At 49.3% G+C, this 21348-nt stretch overlaps 9 protein-coding genes across 9 annotated transcripts; 4 read left to right on the plus strand and 5 right to left on the minus strand.

Annotated features, from left to right (window-relative positions):
* Window positions 1–146: 146 nt before the first annotated feature.
* N7532_001017 (uncharacterized protein) lies at window positions 147–1595 on the plus strand (the record flags this gene model as incomplete). The annotated part of the gene is made up of 1 exon (XM_056613511.1): window positions 147–1595. One exon carries the CDS (start codon window positions 147–149, stop codon window positions 1593–1595), a length of 1449 nt encoding a protein of 482 aa, XP_056478552.1.
* Window positions 1596–2868: 1273 nt separating this feature from the next.
* On the plus strand, window positions 2869–3072 carry N7532_001018 (uncharacterized protein; the record flags this gene model as incomplete). Its single annotated transcript, XM_056613512.1, has 1 exon — window positions 2869–3072. The coding sequence occupies one exon, from the start codon at window positions 2869–2871 to the stop codon at window positions 3070–3072; it is 204 nt and encodes a 67-aa protein (XP_056478553.1).
* A 946-nt stretch (window positions 3073–4018) lies between these two features.
* N7532_001019 (uncharacterized protein) lies at window positions 4019–5737 on the plus strand (the record flags this gene model as incomplete). The annotated part of the gene is made up of 3 exons (XM_056613513.1): window positions 4019–4248; window positions 4298–5266; window positions 5326–5737. The coding sequence occupies 3 exons, from the start codon at window positions 4019–4021 to the stop codon at window positions 5735–5737; spliced, it is 1611 nt and encodes a 536-aa protein (XP_056478554.1).
* Window positions 5738–6364: 627 nt separating this feature from the next.
* N7532_001020 (uncharacterized protein) lies at window positions 6365–6857 on the minus strand (the record flags this gene model as incomplete). The annotated part of the gene is made up of 2 exons (XM_056613514.1): window positions 6365–6729; window positions 6770–6857. The coding sequence occupies 2 exons, from the start codon at window positions 6855–6857 to the stop codon at window positions 6365–6367; spliced, it is 453 nt and encodes a 150-aa protein (XP_056478555.1).
* Window positions 6858–9613: 2756 nt separating this feature from the next.
* Window positions 9614–10248, minus strand: N7532_001021 (uncharacterized protein; the record flags this gene model as incomplete). The annotated part of the gene is made up of 4 exons (XM_056613515.1): window positions 9614–9625; window positions 9691–9913; window positions 9965–10040; window positions 10188–10248. 4 exons carry the CDS (start codon window positions 10246–10248, stop codon window positions 9614–9616), a joined length of 372 nt encoding a protein of 123 aa, XP_056478556.1.
* Window positions 10249–14080: 3832 nt separating this feature from the next.
* On the minus strand, window positions 14081–14542 carry N7532_001022 (cupin domain-containing protein; the record flags this gene model as incomplete). Its single annotated transcript, XM_056613516.1, has 2 exons — window positions 14081–14453; window positions 14517–14542. The coding sequence occupies 2 exons, from the start codon at window positions 14540–14542 to the stop codon at window positions 14081–14083; spliced, it is 399 nt and encodes a 132-aa protein (XP_056478557.1).
* Window positions 14543–15183: 641 nt separating this feature from the next.
* On the minus strand, window positions 15184–16341 carry N7532_001023 (uncharacterized protein; the record flags this gene model as incomplete). The annotated part of the gene is made up of 3 exons (XM_056613517.1): window positions 15184–15743; window positions 15845–16125; window positions 16181–16341. 3 exons carry the CDS (start codon window positions 16339–16341, stop codon window positions 15184–15186), a joined length of 1002 nt encoding a protein of 333 aa, XP_056478558.1.
* A 529-nt stretch (window positions 16342–16870) lies between these two features.
* On the minus strand, window positions 16871–18666 carry N7532_001024 (multicopper oxidase; the record flags this gene model as incomplete). Its single annotated transcript, XM_056613518.1, has 5 exons — window positions 16871–17044; window positions 17106–17195; window positions 17243–18006; window positions 18061–18358; window positions 18418–18666. 5 exons carry the CDS (start codon window positions 18664–18666, stop codon window positions 16871–16873), a joined length of 1575 nt encoding a protein of 524 aa, XP_056478559.1.
* Window positions 18667–20380: 1714 nt separating this feature from the next.
* On the plus strand, window positions 20381–20770 carry N7532_001025 (uncharacterized protein; the record flags this gene model as incomplete). The annotated part of the gene is made up of 1 exon (XM_056613519.1): window positions 20381–20770. One exon carries the CDS (start codon window positions 20381–20383, stop codon window positions 20768–20770), a length of 390 nt encoding a protein of 129 aa, XP_056478560.1.
* Between the last annotated feature and the right edge of the window lie 578 nt (window positions 20771–21348).

Consider the following 21348-nt stretch of genomic DNA (forward strand, 5'->3'; position numbering starts at 1 on the left):
CCGTGGTTGAACATATTCGAGCAGGGACCATTGTTCGCGATAAAGTTGCCATATTGGGCCTCAGTTCCTCGCACAATCATCCTTACATCTGGCATCTGGCCGATCTCCCGACTCCGCATGACGACAGAAGCAATGCACCGACCTCGATGAACAGCACCAGTCCTCTCTTCGTGGCCCAGGAGGCCCTGTGCTTCTACCCCATCAGCACAATCTACGACTCATGTCCACGATACCTGTTCTACGCCCTCCTCGCAGCCAGTTGTCTCACGCGCTGGACAGGCTGGCTAGCGGACGTCTTTCTAGGGGCCGCAGCAACATACGCAGGCACAGCAGCCATCGAAGCATTCATCCTTGTTTCGAGCCCGCAGAAATTCGCCGCGCCTGCGAACGTCACGATCCCATACGTGCCCGACAACACGACCCTCTGGAATGACTTCCCCCAGCTCGTCACGGAGACGACCGAGGTCCCAATCCAGCCCGGTGCCGTCGAGCTGGATGGCGATGCCGTGTTGGCGATTGTTGTTACAGGATACCTCGTCTTTCTCCCCTTGCAATGCTGGTCTCGCGTGTTGACGAACGAGCGAGCCCGAAACCTCCTCTTCTACCTGTGGAACTTCCTCATGCTGGCGGGTGGAATCTGTGCCCTCGTGTACTCTCACCAAAAGTCCAAGACACCGTTGCAGTTCATGTTCTGCTATCCTGACATTCCACCTTTCGATGAGACATCTAGCGACGGCTGGCAGGCCTCATGGAGGCCGTCAACCTGGAACGAGAGTGTCTGGGGCACATTCTCGAATGTCACTCGTTTCGGAGAACTGGGCGACATCTGTTTCAACCCTTGCTTCAATTCAAGTCAAATTCTGCGACAGCCTTCAAATCTACAGTCCTGGGCTGCTACGCGTGACTCGGAGCTTTCACACCCAAAGAAGTTTATTGACAAGATCATCTATTCGAAGCGGTATATTTACAGCCTGGTCATCCTCTGCGTCCTTCTCAACTTTGTCCATCTCACGTTCAAATGGCTCCCATACAAGTCGCACATTCCATCAGCGCAAATTATCATCATCTGGCAAGACCGCAAGACAATATGGGAAAGTCTGAAGGGAGATTTACGAGAAGCACTGTCGACATCCTCATCAGAGCTTCTGGCGCAAAAGGAATCAAGAGCCTCGTTGCCAACAAACAAGTCCAGCTGGACCCGCGTCAGAGCTGCATCGACACCTCGCTTCATGAAAGCACTGCTCTTTGTCATTTTGGACTGCGCAATTCTTTTCGGCCTCGTGTTCAGCATGATCATTAGCCCGTTTACAATCTGCGCCTTCGTCGTTTGGATTGAATGGTGGATCCACAATGACGGCCCACAACAGGAGAACCCACAGCAAGTCGGCCAGTGGTCTTACCTGGTTGGCATTGCCTTGTTGATTGTGTCAGCGGGTGTTCTGACTTTGAAATATCGAATAGCATCTGTCAATGAGCTGGACGTTGAGATTTCCAATACTCGCGAGAACCTAGCGAAGCTGGAACGGATAAGAGAAGCCCGATCGCCGGCAGAGACTGTGTCTCTGGCTGGCTCTGCTGAGGCGGAAGTGTCATGATTAGCGACAGAAAATATGACCTTTGCTTCTCAGAAGAACATCCAAGGAGGAAAACGGACCAACGAATGCCGACTGCAAGACGGAGAGATTGACACCGAAATCGTACACCAATGAGCTCGATTCGGAGAGACAAAGCAGTCCACACGACTCGAGAAGACCCGTACACTCAAGGATCCAGCTTCTGAATTTGACATATCAACGTGCAGACACTCAGAAATCAGTACCGTGTGAAATATATGGTAGCAGTCAGACAAGCCCGATGTTTTCCTATTTGAGAAGAGGAAACATACTTTGACAGCCCAACCTATGCCCCTAGAATCTATCCTTACAATGTGACGGCCATATTGATGATGGGATCGGGGCTACAAGAACACCGAGCTAATATTGGTTCATGCAAGTCACAAGTAACAAGTGACGACATTCCGCAGGTTGATATGCTTCCAATTTTAGAATAAAGAAGTTGCTCACAATGACAGAAACAACTGAATCTTATTTGTCTGGCTCACGCTGTATACGTCCATCCTCTATCTGCTTCGCTGTCTTTCATTGTTTTTAACAGCCTGATCATTTTGATAGATAAGACAGCTATGTTGTATGTACAATTAGCATAGTATCATAGAACGTATGAAACACATTTACAACGGTGCACGCTGTTATAAACATCACATAGAATAAGTCTGGTCGCTCACTGCCACCAACATTTCACGATAATCCAGGACCCGTCTCGTCCACCAGCTTCACTCCAGCTGATAGAAACAGCACATGACTTCTATTTTGGGCCGGACTTATTTCCAACTGGCCTCACCGCAGCCGGCAGTATAAAAGAGAAGTAGGAAACTGTGCATCTTCCTCTTCTTCTTTCTCTTCCCCAGGTGAGTCCCCTTCCCCGACTGTGTTGGACTCTCGAACGGGTCGGCGAAGCCTAACCTTGTAGCTGTGTTGACAGTTCCGGAATTTTAATATCGGCCTTCTTGGCCTTAGCGCCCTAGAAGGTACACCTTTTCATCAACACTGAGTGAGGGACTCGGGCTTGGGAAAGAGTGATTCATCCCGCAGCACATATGTGTGACTCCTCGTCCCAATAGCAACCGCATACGCCAGCACCACTTGAGGCTCTTGCTGCCTGGCTCTTGGTATCTCTGTCAACATCGACGCGAGAATCTCAAAGCAATTCTCTTCCTCTCTACCTCCGCTTCACAGATCGCCGCCTTTGTGCCCCTCTACACCACCCATCTCCATCCCACCAACACACGTTTCGAAGACACCCATCACGATGCTTTCCCACGCGAAGGAACTCGTCAAAAGTCCCATCGTGCAAGGCATATTCGGCCTCGTTTTGCTCAAGATCGGACACTCAGCTTTCAACAAGTACAAAGCGCCCAAGCCCGAGCCCGAGCCGAGCTTCCAATCAATCCTCGGCGTCAAGAATCACCCCGCTATTAAAACCATCAAGGAGATCCGATGGAACGACCGCTAAATTTTGACATGCCTTTTCCACCGATCCGAGTATCTACACAGGTGCGATGGCTAGTTCTGGTTGAATGTTGATGGTATGGAGGGTAAGTTGTCTTTATTACACGGGTTGCGGATCATCCTCTCAGCCTTCGCTTCTCCCTTTTCTAACCATTAAGCTGCGCGGAATTCAATCAATCAAAGACGTTTGAAGCCCTTATGAAAATCCCGTATACCCGCTCCATCTTGTATCTGCTTTGTGTTGAGAGCGTAGAGGGTCGAGTGTAGAGCCCCGTACCCGCAGAGACTTAAATCGAGAGCAACCACTCAAGACGCTCTGGAACGCATATTTGCAGTCAATAATACATAACCGAGCACATGTCCGGTGACTAGTCGGCTTCGTATCGGACGCCCCGCACTCTATTCGTCAACAGCTCAGTTTTTATCGCGCGGCACAAACAGCAGAACGTATATCGCGACTCTTTCCGCAAAGTGGCTAAGCAGGGGCAGCCGCCATCGGAAGCATATCCCAGTTTGCCTCTTCCCCGCAAACCTTCACGAGCTCAGACCACACGGCACATCGAGCACGAATCAAACCCCACAGTATTATGTACCAGTTCCCCCTTTATACGGACTAGTCGAGCTTCGGGCCTTTCACGGCGAGCTGGGTCTCGAGCGGGGGACTCGCTGATTGGCGCGAAGATCGACAGGACCAGACCCGATTTCGCATACCTGCAAAACAATCTGGCTGAGAACTCTCATTGGGCGGAGATTTTTGACCTGCGTCTTGGTACTCGCTTAGAGAATGTGCTACATCATGTCCAAGCTCATGTTGCATTCAACACTGCCAGGAATAGGGGAACAGAGAGACCTCGGTGCTAGGCTTGCCCCTCATCTGTGCGACCGGCCTGGGCGATTATAATATCACCCCGGACCATCCAGAATGAGTGAGTCGGGTCAGATCGATCATTATGCATGAGACTGCGGCTAAACCTTCTGAGGACTTCGTTGAGGATGTGTCGCGGAGCGAAGTCAATGCAAACACAAACAATGCACCTAGTCAAGGGCATGTACCCCTGTGGCAGTCGCTGAAGAAATGGCCCAGGGTCGTGGGGTATAATCTTGCGCTGAGCTCGGCCATATTACTGTATGGATATGACCTGGTGATTGTGGGAACTGTTTCTGCGATGCCAGCGTTCCAGTACGTTTCTCTTGCCTGACTCTCGAACGTCACTGACAACACTCAACAGATATCGATTCGGCATGGAGCTAGGCGGAAAGTACATCATCCCATCCGAATGGCTCTCACTCTGGAATGCAGCAAGCCCAATCGGAATGATGATCGGATCGCTCATGGGCGGATACTACCAAGATCGAGGCGGGCGTCGACTCGCCCTTGCAACGGGCAGCTTTCTCTCAGCCATCGCGGTCGCAATGTGCTATGTCGCCGATCTTCCAGACGACATTGAATCTCGACGAGGTCTGTTCTTTGCCGGAAAGCTCTTCCAAGGACTTTGTATCGGCATCCTGCTGTGTGTCGTGCAGACATACATGTCTGAAGTTCTCCCGGTCGTTCTCCGCGGACCCATCATCGCCTTCCTGCCGATTTTTACCCTTCTCGGGCAACTCATCGGGTCGATTGTTGTATACACCTCGCTGAAGCACAAAGGATCTCAGAGTTATCGGATTTGTTTTGCGTCACAGTGGCCGTTCTCTGCAGTTCCGCTAGTTCTGTCAGCCATTCTACCAGAGAGCCCGACTTGGTTGGTTAGAAGAGGAAGGACGGAGAAGGCGTTGAAGATGCAGCGGAAGCTGGACACCGCGGAAATGAACTCGGAGCAGATTATAAGTGATCTCCAGATCTCGATTCGGGCTGAGGAAGAAGAGCGAGGCACTCACAACTATATGGATTGTTTCAGGGGCATCCATGCATGGCGCACGTTCATCGTCGCTTTTGCGAGTGCTTTGCCTCAGCTTTTTGGTCTGCAGTTGCTGGCGAATGCGTCTTATTTCATGCAGATTGTTGGAATGAGCGCCACTAACAGCTTGATTTTCCTAATCCTCGGCATCGGGCTGGGTCTAATTGCCAACGTCGTCAGTTTGTGGTCTTTGAATGCATTTGGACGACGGTTCCTCATCCTCTTGACACTTGCAGTGGCGACGGTTCTTTGGCTGGCAATGGGAATAGCTGGCTGCTTCACCGGAATCGTAACGATCTGGTATGTCACTCCCTAGATATCAACCAATGGTCTCACACCCCTGACTAACCAATGTCTAGGTACACTGCCGTAACCATGATGATAATAACAATGGTCTGTGGGCTAGGAATCTGGCCCGCCTCGCACGTCGTCGCAGCCGAAGCATCCTCCCTCCAACTGCGGGCCAAGACACAAGGAATAGGTTGGTTCACGAGCGGAATAACAACAGGCGTCTTCTCGATAATCCTGCCGTACATGTACAACGCGGATTCGGGCAACCTGCGAGGGAAGACGGGGTTCGTAATGGCAGGTTTTGCGGCGGTGGGGTTCCTCGCGTCTTGGTTTAGTATTCCGGAGATGAAAGGTCGTTCGCCGATGGAGATTGATCGGATGTTTGGGTTGAAGTTGTCCACTCGGGCGTTTCGACGGTGGGAGAGTGATGTTGCTATGGAGAAGGGGGCCGATGGGTTGGGGCCGGCGGGGGAGGCTTGAATGTCAGGAAATGCTCGTAGTATAAGGGCTGGGAAGCTGGTCGAAGCAATGAAAGCCTGGAAGCGGTCTATGAACAGCTAGTACGAATTTATAACGATTCTCAAGACCTACCTGTACTCCTCTAAAATATATACTATTGTCAGCGACCACAGTTATGATGGAGAGATGAGACCCCAAGAGAAAGTTGCGAAGTGTTACGTAGAAAATGCAGGTGGTATAGGTCTAGTCCAATGTAAAACATGGTCCAGAAAGCTTCTTGTTAAATACGGTCCTGATATTCACGGCCTACATCTCCCTATTCTTTACCAATGCAAAGCAATAGAGAGCTCGCGGTATTATGTCTTCAATGACATTGCTAACAGTATACTATTTCTACTACAGAATCGTGAAACTCGATATTGAAGCCAAAATAAACGAGCGTATTCAGGCATTTATGTAGTAATGAACCAAGTTCTGCCCACAGGACAGAAAGATATTGGAAGAGAAACCAGCAGCCCTATCCACGACACTTCCACAATTCCGCTCGGAATCCGAATGCCGTCCTACCATAATCAAAGCCAAGTTATCTATCTCTCACATAACAAACAAGTGATCAAGACAACTCAAAGTCTAGACAGTCCCAAAAGTCTAGAAATATTTAAGCCTGAGTAGGCTTGGGGGAAGGAGGGACGCCAGACGAGCCAGGAGGAGGGGGGATGTCAGAGCCGGAGGGCAGAGGAGGCAGCTCGCTGCCGGAGGGAGAGGGGGCTGATTATCACGCTTCTCATTTCTGTCGGTAGGCTTGGGAAGAGGGTTGGTGACCGAAGGAGGAATGGGAGGTACCTCAGTGCCAGAAGGAGGAGGAAAATCGGACTCAGAGGGAACCGGGGGCTGGCCGTCGCGCTTCTGGTTGCCGTCGGTGGGCTTGGGGGGAGGAATGTCTGTTCCAGAGGGAGGAGGAGGGACGTCGGTGCCGGAGGGCAGAGAGGGAGGCGAAGACAGGTCCGAGGGGACTAAGAGGTATTGTTAATGAGGCTGTATAGACTCGAGGACTGATAATAGCAGATATACCTGGTGCAAGAGGAGCAGCGGCAACTAGTCCGGCGCCCATCAGGGTGGTCATAACAGCAGAAACCTTCATTGTGGCGGCTGTGTGGTAGATTAATGTTCAATGGAATGATCGATGTTGAGTTGGATGTGTGATGAGAGAGGACATGGCCGTCTCCCAGCCCTTCTTTATACCCTCTTGATCGATAATTGCAAGACAATTATCACATCGGAAGAGGTGAATCCATTGTCACGTCATGTTGCTTGCCATTACGATCCTGTCTCAGCTCGTAGTATTTCCTCGTCGTTGTCGTCAGCCAGTTACCTGAACAGGAAGCCTGAAGGCACATCTATGAACACAATGTTAAAGTAAAATACAGTTGAAATAGATCGGCATCTTGCGGGATTATTCTCGACTGGATCACGGCAGATGCTAAAAAGTGAGGACTTACGAAGCCGGTGGATCTGGCTCTCCCACATGAAGTCATCCGCTGGGGGAAATGCTGGGACCAATTCTGGGGCAGTATCAGAATGTATGTTGCCTGGCGCTCTAAATAAAGATCTCCCGAGCGGCCAATAATCTGGGGGCCTGGGCGGACCACAGCAATCTGTTCGTGGCCTGGTCCGAGGAATAGTCTGGATAGCCATCAACACAAGGTCTATGTCGGATCGGTGCGTTTTGAGAAAGGCACGTAACTGCCGAGCGCAGCGCTGTGTGGTGCGTGTAAGGCTGCAGTGAATCGAGGCTGAGGAATACTAAGCGTGATTCCCCATGATTGACATGCTGGCTGGCTTTCGAGACAGGAACTGGCCGCGGTGGCAGTAGATGCAGAAGTCAAGTATAGATGGACACGCGGCCACCGATCTTGGCGTAATGGCAGACCCACACTCCACACTGGATGACGAGGAAGCAATGAGGTACGCCCGATTTGAGCCTTGATTTTTCTTAACTATGTAGGGCTGACAATAATAATACGAGGAGAGGACAAATTATTGTAGAACTGTGTGATTGATGGAACAAGTCACATTACTGTAGTCCTGCACAATTCGTCATATCAATGCTGGATAAGCTTGAATGCGACGACGCTTGGCATCGATGTAGAATTGGAGTTGGGGCTGGACACTAAGGCTGGAACTAGATTAGTTACCCATTGTTCATAGCTGAGTGGGCCGATCTAGCTCAGCGATTACGCCTACTTGTTGCCAATTGAAGTATACAACCAGGTCTGAGCTATGTCCCTGGTTCCCGCAAAGTTCATCAGGAGCCGCAAGCATCAGAAGACCTCTTTAAAGAGATTCAGAGTCGAGTCACCTATTTATGGTCGCATTTGCTTTTTGCTGGTTGTATGTCTGTGTGGGCTCGAAGACGAAAGAACATCCCAGCCTGATGCCAGTGACACCTCAATCGACCCACAAATGGTGAAAGATCATTCAATGTAAAGAATATTTTCCATTTGCAAATCCAGTTGCTTCGGCTGTATTCACTTTTAGGCGACAGCTCACCTCGCATCAAGCGAGTCCGTGACACTAGTACGGAAGACGTCGTGTGATCCACGCTGAATCACTCAAAATGTACAAGGAGAATGGACAGATACACTCTATAGGCCTTTAGCTTGAGAATCTTATGATCAATAGGACATTCCATGCAGAGATCAAAACTTTGGAGGAGGTCGAAGCATGGGCTGCCTCTGATGCAAACCGAGTGACACGTACACGATCAAAAAGCGGCATGATCCTTCCTGATCCAGAAGTTGATATCTCCGAACGCCAAGATCTGAATACCGGATACACTTCGAATAGATCGTATGAACTTTTGCTCATCGTCACGCAAGAATTAATGATGCGAGGGTTCAGTGCGCTCCCCGCAGCGGCTGTTGCGAGAAATGGGGCGTTTCATGTTTCGGAAAAATCAGCCTTACTCGGTGGTTGCATCTGAGCAATCCGTCTCACCCCATCGCTATACCCAACAGTATCAGCTGTCGGAAGCCGACGGCAGTAAACATCTCCCCTTCAGCATTGCTCAAACTGATTTCGCTTACTGGCCTCAACCAAGCACACGCGCCAGTATGGGCAACTCTGAGCACCCCCCTTTTTCTGTTCCCTTTCAAATATTGTGTGATTCAGACGCATCGACCCTTATTGGGCAGCCAGTCGTTTTGTTGTTTTCTGCTTCTGCATCCAGGAGGGGCTCCTCTGACATTCCACCTCTTTTGCGGATTCGAGCTGAACACAGCTATCCGCGCTCTTCTTCTTGCCTCCTCAAATACTATTTTCAAGCGGTATCTCATCTATCTAGGTCCTTCCGCTTACGGTTCTATATGGTTCTCCGAGTCGCTTCTTCAATGCCTGGAGGTGCTATGGACTCGTCCTCTCCTCTTCAGCGCTTTTCCTCTTCCCATACCAACTCCCTTCACGCATCGACGAAGAGCTCATGCGGCTAATATGATAGACCTAATATATTTTGTATTCAAAGATAACAACCACTAAATAATGCAAATACAGAATCCAGTAAGTCTACTTCAATGTTTTGGCTACGGCAAGGAAGATAGGAGAAGACTACGTCCCGGTAAGATCAATCCTTGCTGACTTTCGCACTCTTGAGCACTGGACGATGGCCGCCGTACGGCCGAGCGCACTCCCCCTCGTCTGTGGGATCTTCCTCGCAGGTCGACCGTACTTCTCAATCCAACATTCTACCTACCAATGCGAGAGGTACCAGCCCAATTGTAGATCTTGGGCACGATCAGCAAGATCCCCCAAGCAGAAAGCCAACCCCACTAAAGAAGAGATTCCAATCATGTTCAAACGAGTCCGCTACCTATCCGACCCTTGGGTTTGCAAAGGGTGGAATTAATATCGGTCCTGATATTCAGCAGCAAAGTTGGCAATCGAAATTCCCTACGAATATATGGTTGAAGTGGACATACCCGTCGACAGGCCTGGTTGTACATAGCCACATAGCCAAGGCCCAGCGAACAAACACCAGCAGAACCTGCTTCACTTCGGTTTATTGATTCAATGAACCAATTTGCCTTGGGGGGGGCCTGAAAATGATCAAGACGTGCATGATTCAAGCCCCGGGCGAGTTCACCACCCCAGGACACAGCGACGTCGACCACGGTCTCCAAGACCTGACGGACAGATATAAGGCTAGAAGAAAGTGTAGCTTCAGTGCTTCAAATTAGTATCACATTATCTTACATGTGCTTGTTCGTCTTGGAAGGCCCAGGTGGCACGTCGATACCGGTACGAATGGCCCGGAATGGCGCCGGCGAAGCTATTGGTCTAGTTAGCTCGGGTGCTTTCAACTGATGCACCGTTCGCCTGGCCTCTACGATCAAGGCTTCGATGGCCTCGAACTGATGCACAAGGTGATTCAACTGAGAGAAATGGGAGAGGGCTATTAAGATCGGGTATTACTTACAATAAGCTAGTAACGTCCTCTGAACGCGGGGGTTCCGGGGGCGGCAGTGGGTGTCCAGCATTCCGTGGTACAATGGCCTCTGCCTTTGATTCTTTTTTTGATAAAGTTCTATTTGTGCAACAGCCACATTAATGGCTACAGCGTCCATCTCGACCAGAGCAGTCTTGAACTAACTCATTGCGCGTAAACCATGCTGGCTCACATCTCAAGCTATCATGATCATTTTTAGATACCCATGGAGCATTCCTTTCGCCCGGCAAAGCACTTGCTGTTCGTGGTAATAGTCCTTTCTGACGTTTCCAGTTCTGGCTTGCCTCGTTATACTGAACCTCGTTATACTCGGTTCCTCCAGTTTTCTGTAGTATTCTTAGCTTTGGTTGCAACATTTCTTCCTGTTGCTGCACTTCACATAAAGCATAACCAGCAAGAAGCAGCCTCAATATCTCATCTCGACTGCAAAGAAAACCACGATAGTAGATCCTGACTAGTAGCTGTATGAGTGATGTTTTGTTGACGTCCATGATGTCTCAGATTACTCAAACGATAGCCTAACTAGCTGCTTATCAACCCTGTAATTTGTGGAACTAGCAGATAGTGAAGTCTTTGGAATTATTATTTATGTACCCCCGGATGCATAACGTAATTAACTACTGACGCACCCGCCCACTATTGAATATTCAAAAGTACATCAAGCCACCAAAACACCATGTCGAACTTTAGGATATCGGTATCGACTAGTACTCGTGAGGGGCCAATTGAACCATCTCAGCGATCGATTGATTGACTGAAGAACTATGTGTCGGCTCCCGTTCAGGATGCCATCTAGTCAGGGTTTTTTAGTGTGTTACAGCGCTGCTTTTCCGAGAATACCCGATTACCATACAAAACAGGTAGGAGATTGGGTATCTGCTGAATCATCCTGCTCCTGATTGTAATATCAGTCTCTCCGATCGACACACCATTAATAAAAAAAACTAACTATTAGGGCACCGATTAATGGAATGGCCAATATTCCGGCAGCCGCTACACCTAGGAGGCGCCCGTTTGGCTGGTGGGGTTGGCAAAATAGCCTGTTCAACACGTTCAACTGGCTGCACTGGTGGTGGTATGCCCTCTCCAACCGTAACACCCTGTTCACATCGAACTAGGCGATTCGTTCGTGCTCGTTTTCGCCGTTCCTTCTCATTCGCAGCACGTAACTCAGCATTTTCCTGCGTTAGTAGCGTGATGTTATGCAATATGAGATACCAGCCTTTGATCATCTGATCTAGGGCAATCTTGGAAGGGCGATTCGTTCGTGCTCGTCCTGGCCGTTTGTTCTCATTCACAGCACGTAAATCAGCATTTTCCTGCGCTAGTAGCGCGGTTTTATGCAACATGAGACAGCAGCCCTTGATCATCTGATCTAGGGCAATACTGGAAGATGTAGGAGGCCTTCTTGATCGTTCTTTGAGGAAGGCCTTGAGTGAAGAAGCAATTTTTTGTAGTTCAACTACTGTTCGTGGTTTTGTGCTGAGCTGGCTTGATTGGCTGGAAGGTCGGCTGATTAGGGGTGTTGGTGTTCGGAGAGAGATATTGAGCTTTGAGAGCACTCGTTCTGGGTCTAGTGGGACTAGACCAGCTGCCGCGAAACTATTTTGAATAGTCTCTAGTTTAAACGCTTCACGTGCTTGAGGATATGCTGCTAGAAAATCTAGCTTGTCGATATGGTTGAATCCTAACCGTGCTTGATTTTTAATCAAGCGGCTATAGGACTGTTTGAGAACAGCGTGAAATCCAATCTCCAGAGGTTGAAGAAGATAGGATGAATGTGGCGGCACGCAGAGTGGGATGATGGAGTTTACAGAACAAATGCGGTCAAATTGAGGTGTAAGATGATTCCCATGGCCATCAAGAATCAGAAGGCGATATTTTCCTTTCGTCCGGATTGATGTGGATGGGATGAATAGATTTTGGAGCCATCTGTTGCTGATCTCATCTGAAGTCCAGCCATTTGGAGAGACTTCAATTCGCCAGTCTTTCGGAAGCCCATCAAGCCAACTAGTGTTGTGGGTTTTGGCTTTGAAGATAATGTATGGTGGGAGTGCAAAACCAGCCGCACTAATTGACTCAATAACAGTCACCCATTCACGATTTCCCGGCTGTAGAACTGCCCGACGACCATGATATTCAGCTCGAGTAATCACCTTTTGTGCTGATATAAGGCCCATCGCAAATCCAGTCTCAGTAAAGTTATAGATATCATCTGGTTGGATGCCATTCTCATTGATGACAGATTGAACCGTCTTAAACCATTCACGTAAGGTCTTCCGGTCCTCATTTTGAGCACATTGATGGTCATAGCGCTCTGAAAAACGTGTTTGAAGCTCTTCTTTGCGTTTCACGAAGTTTGATGCCCAATTGATCCCAACAGTCGGTGAGGGGGTGTTTCCACGGTTGGCAAGTAGAATATTAGCCATTTCTCTCACAGTAGAGGACCTAGGCGCTACACCGCGTGAATCCATTGAGAGTATCCACTGAACAAGCGATTCTTCTTCAAATTCAGTCAACTTATGACTATTAGCGCGTGTATCAATGCGAGAAGGTGTATTGTGGAGACGACGCGCGAGTGTTGAACGGGGTATCTGGTAACGCGCAGCGATAGCACGTGTAGAGTCGGTAGAACCATTCCGAATATCTCTGATGGCCAGGAGAATTCGGCCTTCCTGTTCGACTAAATTTCGGCTTGATCGAGCGTGTTTTGGTGGCATGCTGGGTGGTTGAAAGGGGAGGGTTCGCGTCAAAGCGCGTATTTCGGCCAGAAAGCAGATCAGGTCGACAATAACAAGTGGCTCGGGCCACATTCGACCGGAAGATCTATTTTCCGGGTACGGTGCTCGATTTGTAATCTATTATGATTGGTCACATATAACAAACAACCCTCTTTTCGGCTGAATGGCCCACTCGTCCGTTGATTACGTTATCCATCATACTATTCGTGCCGTAGGCGCACATCGCCAGCCAACATGCTGGATGCCGTAAGACCAAAGTTCAGTTCGTTGGGGCGGCTTTCGCAGTAGTGCTATGACCTATCCTCACTCCCTGTACTACTATCTAGGGTACCGGACTGCAACATGCAGAAAGCTCAAATGGGTATGTGTTGACTTCGCTCAAGCTTGGGCTGTTGGGCCATGCTAATCGCTGCCGGGTCCCCACAAGGCAACGGAGAGGAATGATAGCCTCCGGAAACTCCTACCAATCACTAAGACAGGTCAGTGGGAGTGGAAGAATAGAGGTCCACTGGCCGACGACAAGACCAGAACTGAGTGATCCTCCTGCACCAATTTCCTGGCCAAAATCTTTCTCAAAACTAATCAGGAAACCTGTGCCTGTGTGAGAAATTAGAAGGAGGGAGGAAATCAGGTAGGGGTGGAGCATGTGTTAGCTTCACCCGAGTTGGGGCTACTAGTCAACAGCATTACGGCAGGTTCATGCTTGTTGCAGTGGTGACCTAGACTCTTTGTTCCTAAATTGCAACTTTCCGTTCACTGAGAGATGAACTTCATTTCCCACTGGCCGATGGAAGGCCGTTGGCGACTCATCTCCTCGTCTCGCACAACCGGATTGGGTGATATATTCTTGACAAATACAATGAGGAACGAACTCCCTTCTCACGTTCAAGTCCCAAATTTGATTGGATATTTCAAAAGCGTTAATTGGAATATTTAAAGATGGCAGACCCTTGTCGGAGGATCCTCCATCCTATGCAATAAAGAGCAGTTACTCATTGCCAGCAGATTAATCATGTGATGGACAGTGGTGAATACAAAGAGACCTTAGCCTCCATTCTCACACTAGCTCAATTCCAATACATTCTGGTCGTTCCTCCCCTACTCCAGCACCATTTCAAATACTTAATCTAGGCGATACTCCTCATCAATCTGAATAAGCGCATCCAGACCATCTCGCTCCAGCACATCTGTATCCAGAACCATAGTGACCATCAAAATAGCCGGCTCACTCTTGCTAGCATTATCACTAATTCGGTGATGGCAGCCGGGAGCCTCGTACCACGTTCCTCCAGTCTCGATCGTCTTCATCGGGTCGTCGTTCATTTTATTCAGAACCCTACCGCTGAGCACGTATGCGGAAACAGACGCTCCGCCGTGTCGGTGCGGAGGTGTAGAGCCATTCGGAGGGAACTCGACGCGCAAGCCGACAATGCTTTTGCCTGGGCAGTTGACTAGCTTGTATTGGTAGACGATGTTGAGTGCCGACCTGGGGCGACTGGCCATCTTGTTAGCATATGTAGCTTGTCAAATATATATATTTCTTGTGCGTATTGCTCACCTCGAGTCGTAGATTGGCTCCTGCATTTTGAAATTGTACGTCTGAAATATGTGGTCGATCACAGAGTGTATGGTAGCTCCGCGCAAGGGAATTTTCGGGATGAATTTGTAGAGGTAGACAAGACGCCCCTTTAAGAAGTCGTGACGCAACTTGTTGGGGTCGAAGGATTGCCACCAAAATGTAAGGCCACCATGGCTGGTCCTTTCCGGGTAGCCTATGGTTCTCTGCTGCTCTTAGTTGAGTTTGTTGGGGTCAAATGCAGGATCGTAGTCCTGTTGATGCTCGCAGTGTATTGGGTATTGGATAGGCTATCCGTGAGGCTCATAGGCTATGCGTCGCATATGCCTGCCGCTTTTGCGCTGTTGTGGGCCCGAATACTCATCAATAGGCGAGTCCAGCGACCGAAGCTGATAAGCAATCACACGTGACTGCGGTGACGTCATGTGTACTGTCTTTGCCCAGAAACGCTGGCAGATATAGTTAGTTGCAGATGATTTGTTATTGCAGTCAGGCGTTTGAATCGAATGTCATTGGTCATAACAGCTCAGGGTTACCCTTCTGATATCTTCGTTGATGATATGTTGATTAGAGTCGTGACGGCATCTTGCAATGGCGCAGCAGTTTGGATATATTTCAATTGCAGAGAACGCTCTGTCTTATTATTTCATTAAAAGTATATAATGGAGATACCTGCCGCAACGACCAAAGAAACAAGGCAGAGATTTCCTGGGATGACGCGAGCACTCGATCCACCAGCTTTCCCAGTGCTATTGGGGACGTCCTCGTCGCTAGAACCAATGCCACAGCGAACAGTTCTGCGCCAGGTCGGAGTAGAACTATCACTGGTCAGAACATCGGAATGGTAATTGTCCACTCGACCCTGGAATGTCATCTTAATTTGACCTGGAATATAGTATTCCGGTTTCCAGTAGGACAGATATCTCGCACCGGGCTGCGCCTCGAGGTACCCAGTGACGGTGAGATTTGCACTGCCGCTGTCGAATTGCATATTCATGACCGGATCCGGATATTGCCAGTTTTCCGAGCTATTTCGCATGGAGATTGGCACTCCATAAGTGGTCAGATTCGTCCACGCTTTGGAGATTAATATTCCTTTGTACGGCCTCTCTTCGCCGGTGTAACAATCGCTCATGTTGAAACGGAGACGCCGGCTATAGCTATGGTCAAAATTGGTGGTGGACACGTTATATGGTGCGCCCTGCGTGCCTGCGAGGGACAGGTTGAGGTAATTGCTAGATGCATCGACTTCAAATGCGCTTGAAGAAATCAGCATTGAAAATGCCAGTTTTCCGAAAGGCGTCGCTTACCTAGCTGAGAAAGGGACCACTTTTCTGATGGAAAAGTGATTGTGTCTACCAGCTCCGAAGTGTTGAATCCGAGATTCCAAAGACCGAGATAGAAATCAAGGGGGTTCTGGTCGTCCCCGAACTTCTTGGCTGTTTCGGTGACGGCCAGTCTGCCGTCGAATTTGGCGATGGTTCGAGGGCCGTGGAGTTCCGGACAATCGTCTTGATGAGACTGCTCACTCTGGTTCGCCGCTAGTCCTGCGAATGGGTTGAATTCAATCGTAGTTGTTCCATTGTAATATCTGTCCCAACAGTTAGTCTCGATGTATGAAAAGATGTTCCCGGGACGACACTCACGACCCGACCCATCGGTAAAAACCAGCAGTCACCGATCCATTTTCCACCCTCCAATTCGACCCGTCAACCATTTCATAACCCTCCGCCAAGCCCAGAATACAGGAAACAAAGAGAAATAGCATCCAAGACAGCCATGATCTCCTGATGCCCCACGGCGGCATCTTGATCTCGTCCAGCCGGTTTGAAAGAACTCAGTAGGCCGCGGCCATCAAGGCAGGTGGTCCATATTTAACAAACCATTTCTCGCCTGGTTCGCCCAGCATTAATTAGCGATGTTTGCTGATTTAATTTTCACCGCGCCACCATGACTAGCGAACTGTTTAGTCGAGATTTAGTTCCTGCCAAGACTCGGTGGTTGCCGAGCCAGCCGCCCGATTGGCGCTCAGGCTGTTCGCCGAGATCGCCAGCCTCGAATCGCGTTAGACTGTCTTAGATTTTGACTGGAAACTGGTCGGTAGGGTCCGACAGGGCAATTCATGAGGCTCTTTCCGCCGGCGTATTTCCAGGATGCGGCGGGTACAACGCCTGAGTCCAGCTATATGGCCGAAAAAGCTTTTCTACTGTGGTGAAGGGTAGCATTTCATTGAGCTGGTTCATTGGACCCGCAATGTGTGATCATGACGTTGTGTTGATTTGTATGAAGGAGTTCCATTTGAACTACAGTATATGTCAAAGAGTGGTCGGCGGAGATTAAACGCCCGAATCGTACTGGGTCACGTCGTCTGCGTGGGCATAGCGATCCCAGTTCTTGCAAGTCGAGTTTTGCGACGCCATATCCCACGAAATATCCGAGATACGCTCGAGCTGCTGAATTGCAAACCCCTCCGAAATGTGCCAGGCGATGTGGCAATGCATGAGCCAAACCTGCAAGGGCGAATGTTAGCAAAGTGTCATGATATAGCAGATGTGACCTTGGGCAACTTACTCCAGGGTTGTTTGTCTTGAGAGCGATGACAACATATCCACTCGCAGGAAGCATAACGACATCTCGACGGGGGTATTGACAAGAGTCAGGCTATCAGTCATGCTGCTGTCAAAGTTTCCGTATCCCGTCTGAAGGACCCAGAAGTCATGCCCATGAAGATGCATTGGGTGATCCTGAGCGAAGGGCGAGTGGATGACCATGTAAACCCATTTGTCAGCGGCTGGAAGATGGATGACACGCTGCTTCTTCAGCCATGTGGTGTTTCCCTGAGCCACCTGCAACAGGGATGGGTATTCCCATTGCGTGTGGAAAGAAGTCTTGTTCATGAGCCACAACATCGCATTATCGGTGACCTGGACCTCCACATTCTCTCCTGTCTGGTATGTATAGGTCTCCGATGCATCGAGCTTGAGATACGAGATCAGATTCGACGGGTCTTCGTCAGCACAAGAATCGCTGTAGCTGTAAGCGGAAGTCGTAGGGTCGGTGGCGGAGGTGTTGTCGTACCGAATGATACCCTTCACCTTGTCTGTGGCATCGGTCTCGGAGCAGGCTGACTGCGGAATAGCACGCATCCAGAAGTTGCCCGCTTTGATCTGCTTACCGGTGAGGATAATATCGTACCTTTGTCCCATGCCAATGCTGAGCTGAGTCGTGTTGAAAGGGTGGATAGGCACAAAGTCGTTCGCCATGACTTCCATCGTATGGTTATCGATCATGAACCGGAAGTGCTGGTAGGCTCCGGCATTGACCAAACGCATTCGGTATCGGGTTCCTGGGTTGAAGACCGTTTCGAAGCGAGCGTCTTCCTCGTTCCAGGTGTTTGTTCCGTTGATCAGACTGTTGGGTGTGGTCGGCGGTGCTCCTGTGGCCGCTTGGAGACTAGCTGATCGGCAGTCGACTAGAGTTGCAGAAAACGTCAGTTCATTTCTTGTTTAGACTTGACGTTTTGTACTTACGTGGTACAAATCATTCAAGAACACATGCCCAAGATCGACATTGTAGTTCGCAGACGCAGGTCCATTAATCAGGATTCCACCCAACACTCCATCCCAGGCCTGGACATAGAAGTGGGAATGATACCAACCCGTTCCATATTCGGTCGCACGCCATCTGTATGTGAAGGAGTCACCAGGGGCAACAGGGCACTGTGTGATGCTAGGAACGCCATCCATGCCATCAGTGTAATTTTGTCGGATGCCATGGAAGTGGAGACCAGTGCCGTTGTTTTGCAAAGTTCTTGACGTGGAGAACTGTATCAGCAATATGAGGATACATTCTGGACGATTCTTCCGAGCCTCGACTTACCGACTGTGTCGCCCCAGTCGGCGATGATGGTAGGTCCTGGGAACGAGCCGTTGATCAACTGCACAGGAAACTCAACACCATCAGGCGAAGCGGTGCCGTTCTCTATATTGAACCAGTATTCGCGTACAACACCAGTGTCTGGAATATTTTCATAGTAGTCCGTGGTGATGTCAAACCCCTTGCTCCAGCACTTTCGGCTGTTGGGTCCGTGGACGCAGCTGGTGTCTCGTGGATGTTTGGAAGGTACCGACATGCCAAGGACGGATGGGATCTCAACGAGTGACAAGAGTAAAAATAAGGAGAAACGCATCTCGACCGAGTCTCGAGTATCCCAATGAGTGGGTGGCTAGTGCGGAAGCAAAGGAACAAGGGTGGGAAGGGAAAGTTGGAGGAAAGACAAACGAATGGAAAACATCGGGTCGGAAAGTCGAGGCACCGAGCGGCCAATTATAGAAACAACCCACATATGCAACAAGAACCACACAGGTGCTTCTCGCATCAGTGACTTAGAACACTTCAGTCCTGGTCCTATCCGAAGCGTACTAAAGTTCCAATGGTCAAACCCAAGTTCTCCACTAACGGGATCTTCACCACATGGCCTATTCTAGGAACCCATGGTCGAGTGACACAGTCGAGCCCACCTCTCCCGCTAGGTCTTCCTTCCAAGCTCTTCAGTTCTAGAGTGAATCCTTTGCCAGCTCGATCTAGGCATCCATCGCGCGTCGTCCCTCGAATAGAGTGTGTGCACGAAATATCTTGACAGCTTGGCAGACGATCAGTTGCGACCTACCTTGATAATTACTCGGACGGGTTCAACTCCCGACAACTTGTAGCATCACAAAAGACTTCTTAAAACTTAAAAAGGTCAAAATAATCAACAGTCTACAAAAGAATATAGTTCTTATTCAGCAGAAGGCTTGACTCCAAAGGTAACAGCAATTTAGTTCGTATTAAAACTATCGATGATTAGCATTTGAATTGTTACTATCTCCAGTTTCGCCCGCTTAGTGCTAATAGTTCAACAGCCTTTTCAGAACTCACAATCCTTCCCGGACTCTCCAGCCAGTCCCTGATCCGTTCGGGCGGTATCCGATCTAGGTGGTCTAACGCCTGTCACGATGGCTAGCAGACTCTATCTCAGCCCTGCCGGGGATACACCAATAGAAGATGATCTAAAAACTGAGTATTTGGGACACTGCGCCATGGCTGACGAAAGAAAAGCACGAGAGGGTACGTAAGATTCGAAAAGGACGACGAACGTGGTGATGCGGACCCTGCTGGATGGGCCCCATGTCGTCTCTCGGCTAATTCGCTTGGTTGTTGTTAAATCTTAATCCACCACAAGGCACAGCTGCGATATAGCCATGTAGATCGGCGAGGCTTACGTACGCGTGCTAAATAGAGTACAGAGCTTATTCTAGCTTCGGAAATGGAGTACGCTGTGGGTACGCTGTGGGACTGTCTTAGGCTTAATCGATTTTGAGCTTTCCATTTCATGGTTTCCTCTCCTATTATTGTGCCGGTTGAACTAAAACTCGTGTGCTTGTGACACTGAGTTCCATTTGATAGGACTCCGCCCTGCTTATACCCATAGCTACAATCTCAGCATAACGCAGTATTTCTCATTTCACTCTGCAATTTGAAGCTGGGCAATCGTGTCGATCCGACAAGATGTAATTTCGTACCTTTCTTTCACTACTCTTGCTGCAAGTCGGCCTCGGAGTCGCAACTCTCCACGAACATGCCAAACGTGGTGCCGAGACGAACGCAACAATCTACGCATACGGCACCAACTCCCCTGCTTGGCCCATTGCCTACGGCGTGAACGATGGTATGTCGAGCAGCATTCCCATCAAGGGACCCTGGCTAACACTATCTGCTGTAAGACTGCTGTATATCACCGAATACCCCACCGCCAACGAGGGCATCACTCCTCTCATCTGGGACCTCGCCTCCATAAGAGGCGAATGCTGGTTGCCAATGCCGCCTTCGTCAATGGCACCAAGGCCGGCTCCATGTACATCAAGCCCGAACAGAACTATGCTGTCGGTATCCTTCTGCAAACTCGCGTCGCCTATCTCAACGGTACTGTTTCCGGCTTCGCATTGTTCGCAACGCAGCTGGTGTACAACAACAATACACTCCTCGAAGCGCAATTCTGGGCCAAGAAGACCAATACCACGGGTGTTTATGGGTTGACTTGGACTCTTGACGATAGCGAGCCGAATGGAGACTTCCCTGTCGTTGTAAAGGCCTCGGGAGGACTCATGAAGAAGCCCTGGAGCAGAGCATTTGATTATCCTTGGCGCACTTTCATAATCAGCATCCCCGCGTGCCCTTCCCCATATTGTAGTTGACAATTGCGGAACAAGGCGAACGCGAATAGATTGGGTCGTGTGCTAAGGCCGCGTGCTAGCATAGTCGTGGAATAAATGTGTTTAGGCAGAAATTCAGGCAAATGTGATTTGGCAGCCTTGGACTTGACCTCTGACGTCATATCGAAGTCGGTTCTATGGTCATGTGACAGTTAGAACAATCATCCTGGGTCTGTCACCCTTGTTTCTAGTCTACGTAGGATGTATCCAAGTAAACTATAAAGCATGGTCATATTTTCTGTGCTTTCCCAGTAATGGAGCGTCCGTTGACAACCGATGCATGTCATGATCGTGGTGAAATGATACTAAAAACTCATAATAAGCATCGCCAAGACTATAAATATATAGAGATGGGACTACACCGACTAGTACATCATTTCACATGGCGTTGATACATTAGTGAGACACTCAAAATGAATTTTCACACGTGCTGTGCTGTGCGATGAAATTTATATTGCGAAACGAGGATAAGCCTGAATGTACTAGGAAGCTCTACAACGAACGATGGTATGGCTACCAACGGCAACGCAATGCAACGCGAATATCCGTCGGCAAAAAGA

This window comes from Penicillium argentinense (genome assembly GCF_028826775.1).
Source record: "Penicillium argentinense strain IBT 30761 chromosome Unknown utg000002l_segment0_segment0, whole genome shotgun sequence".
In the NCBI taxonomy this organism is placed as follows: Eukaryota; Fungi; Ascomycota; class Eurotiomycetes; order Eurotiales; family Aspergillaceae; genus Penicillium; species Penicillium argentinense.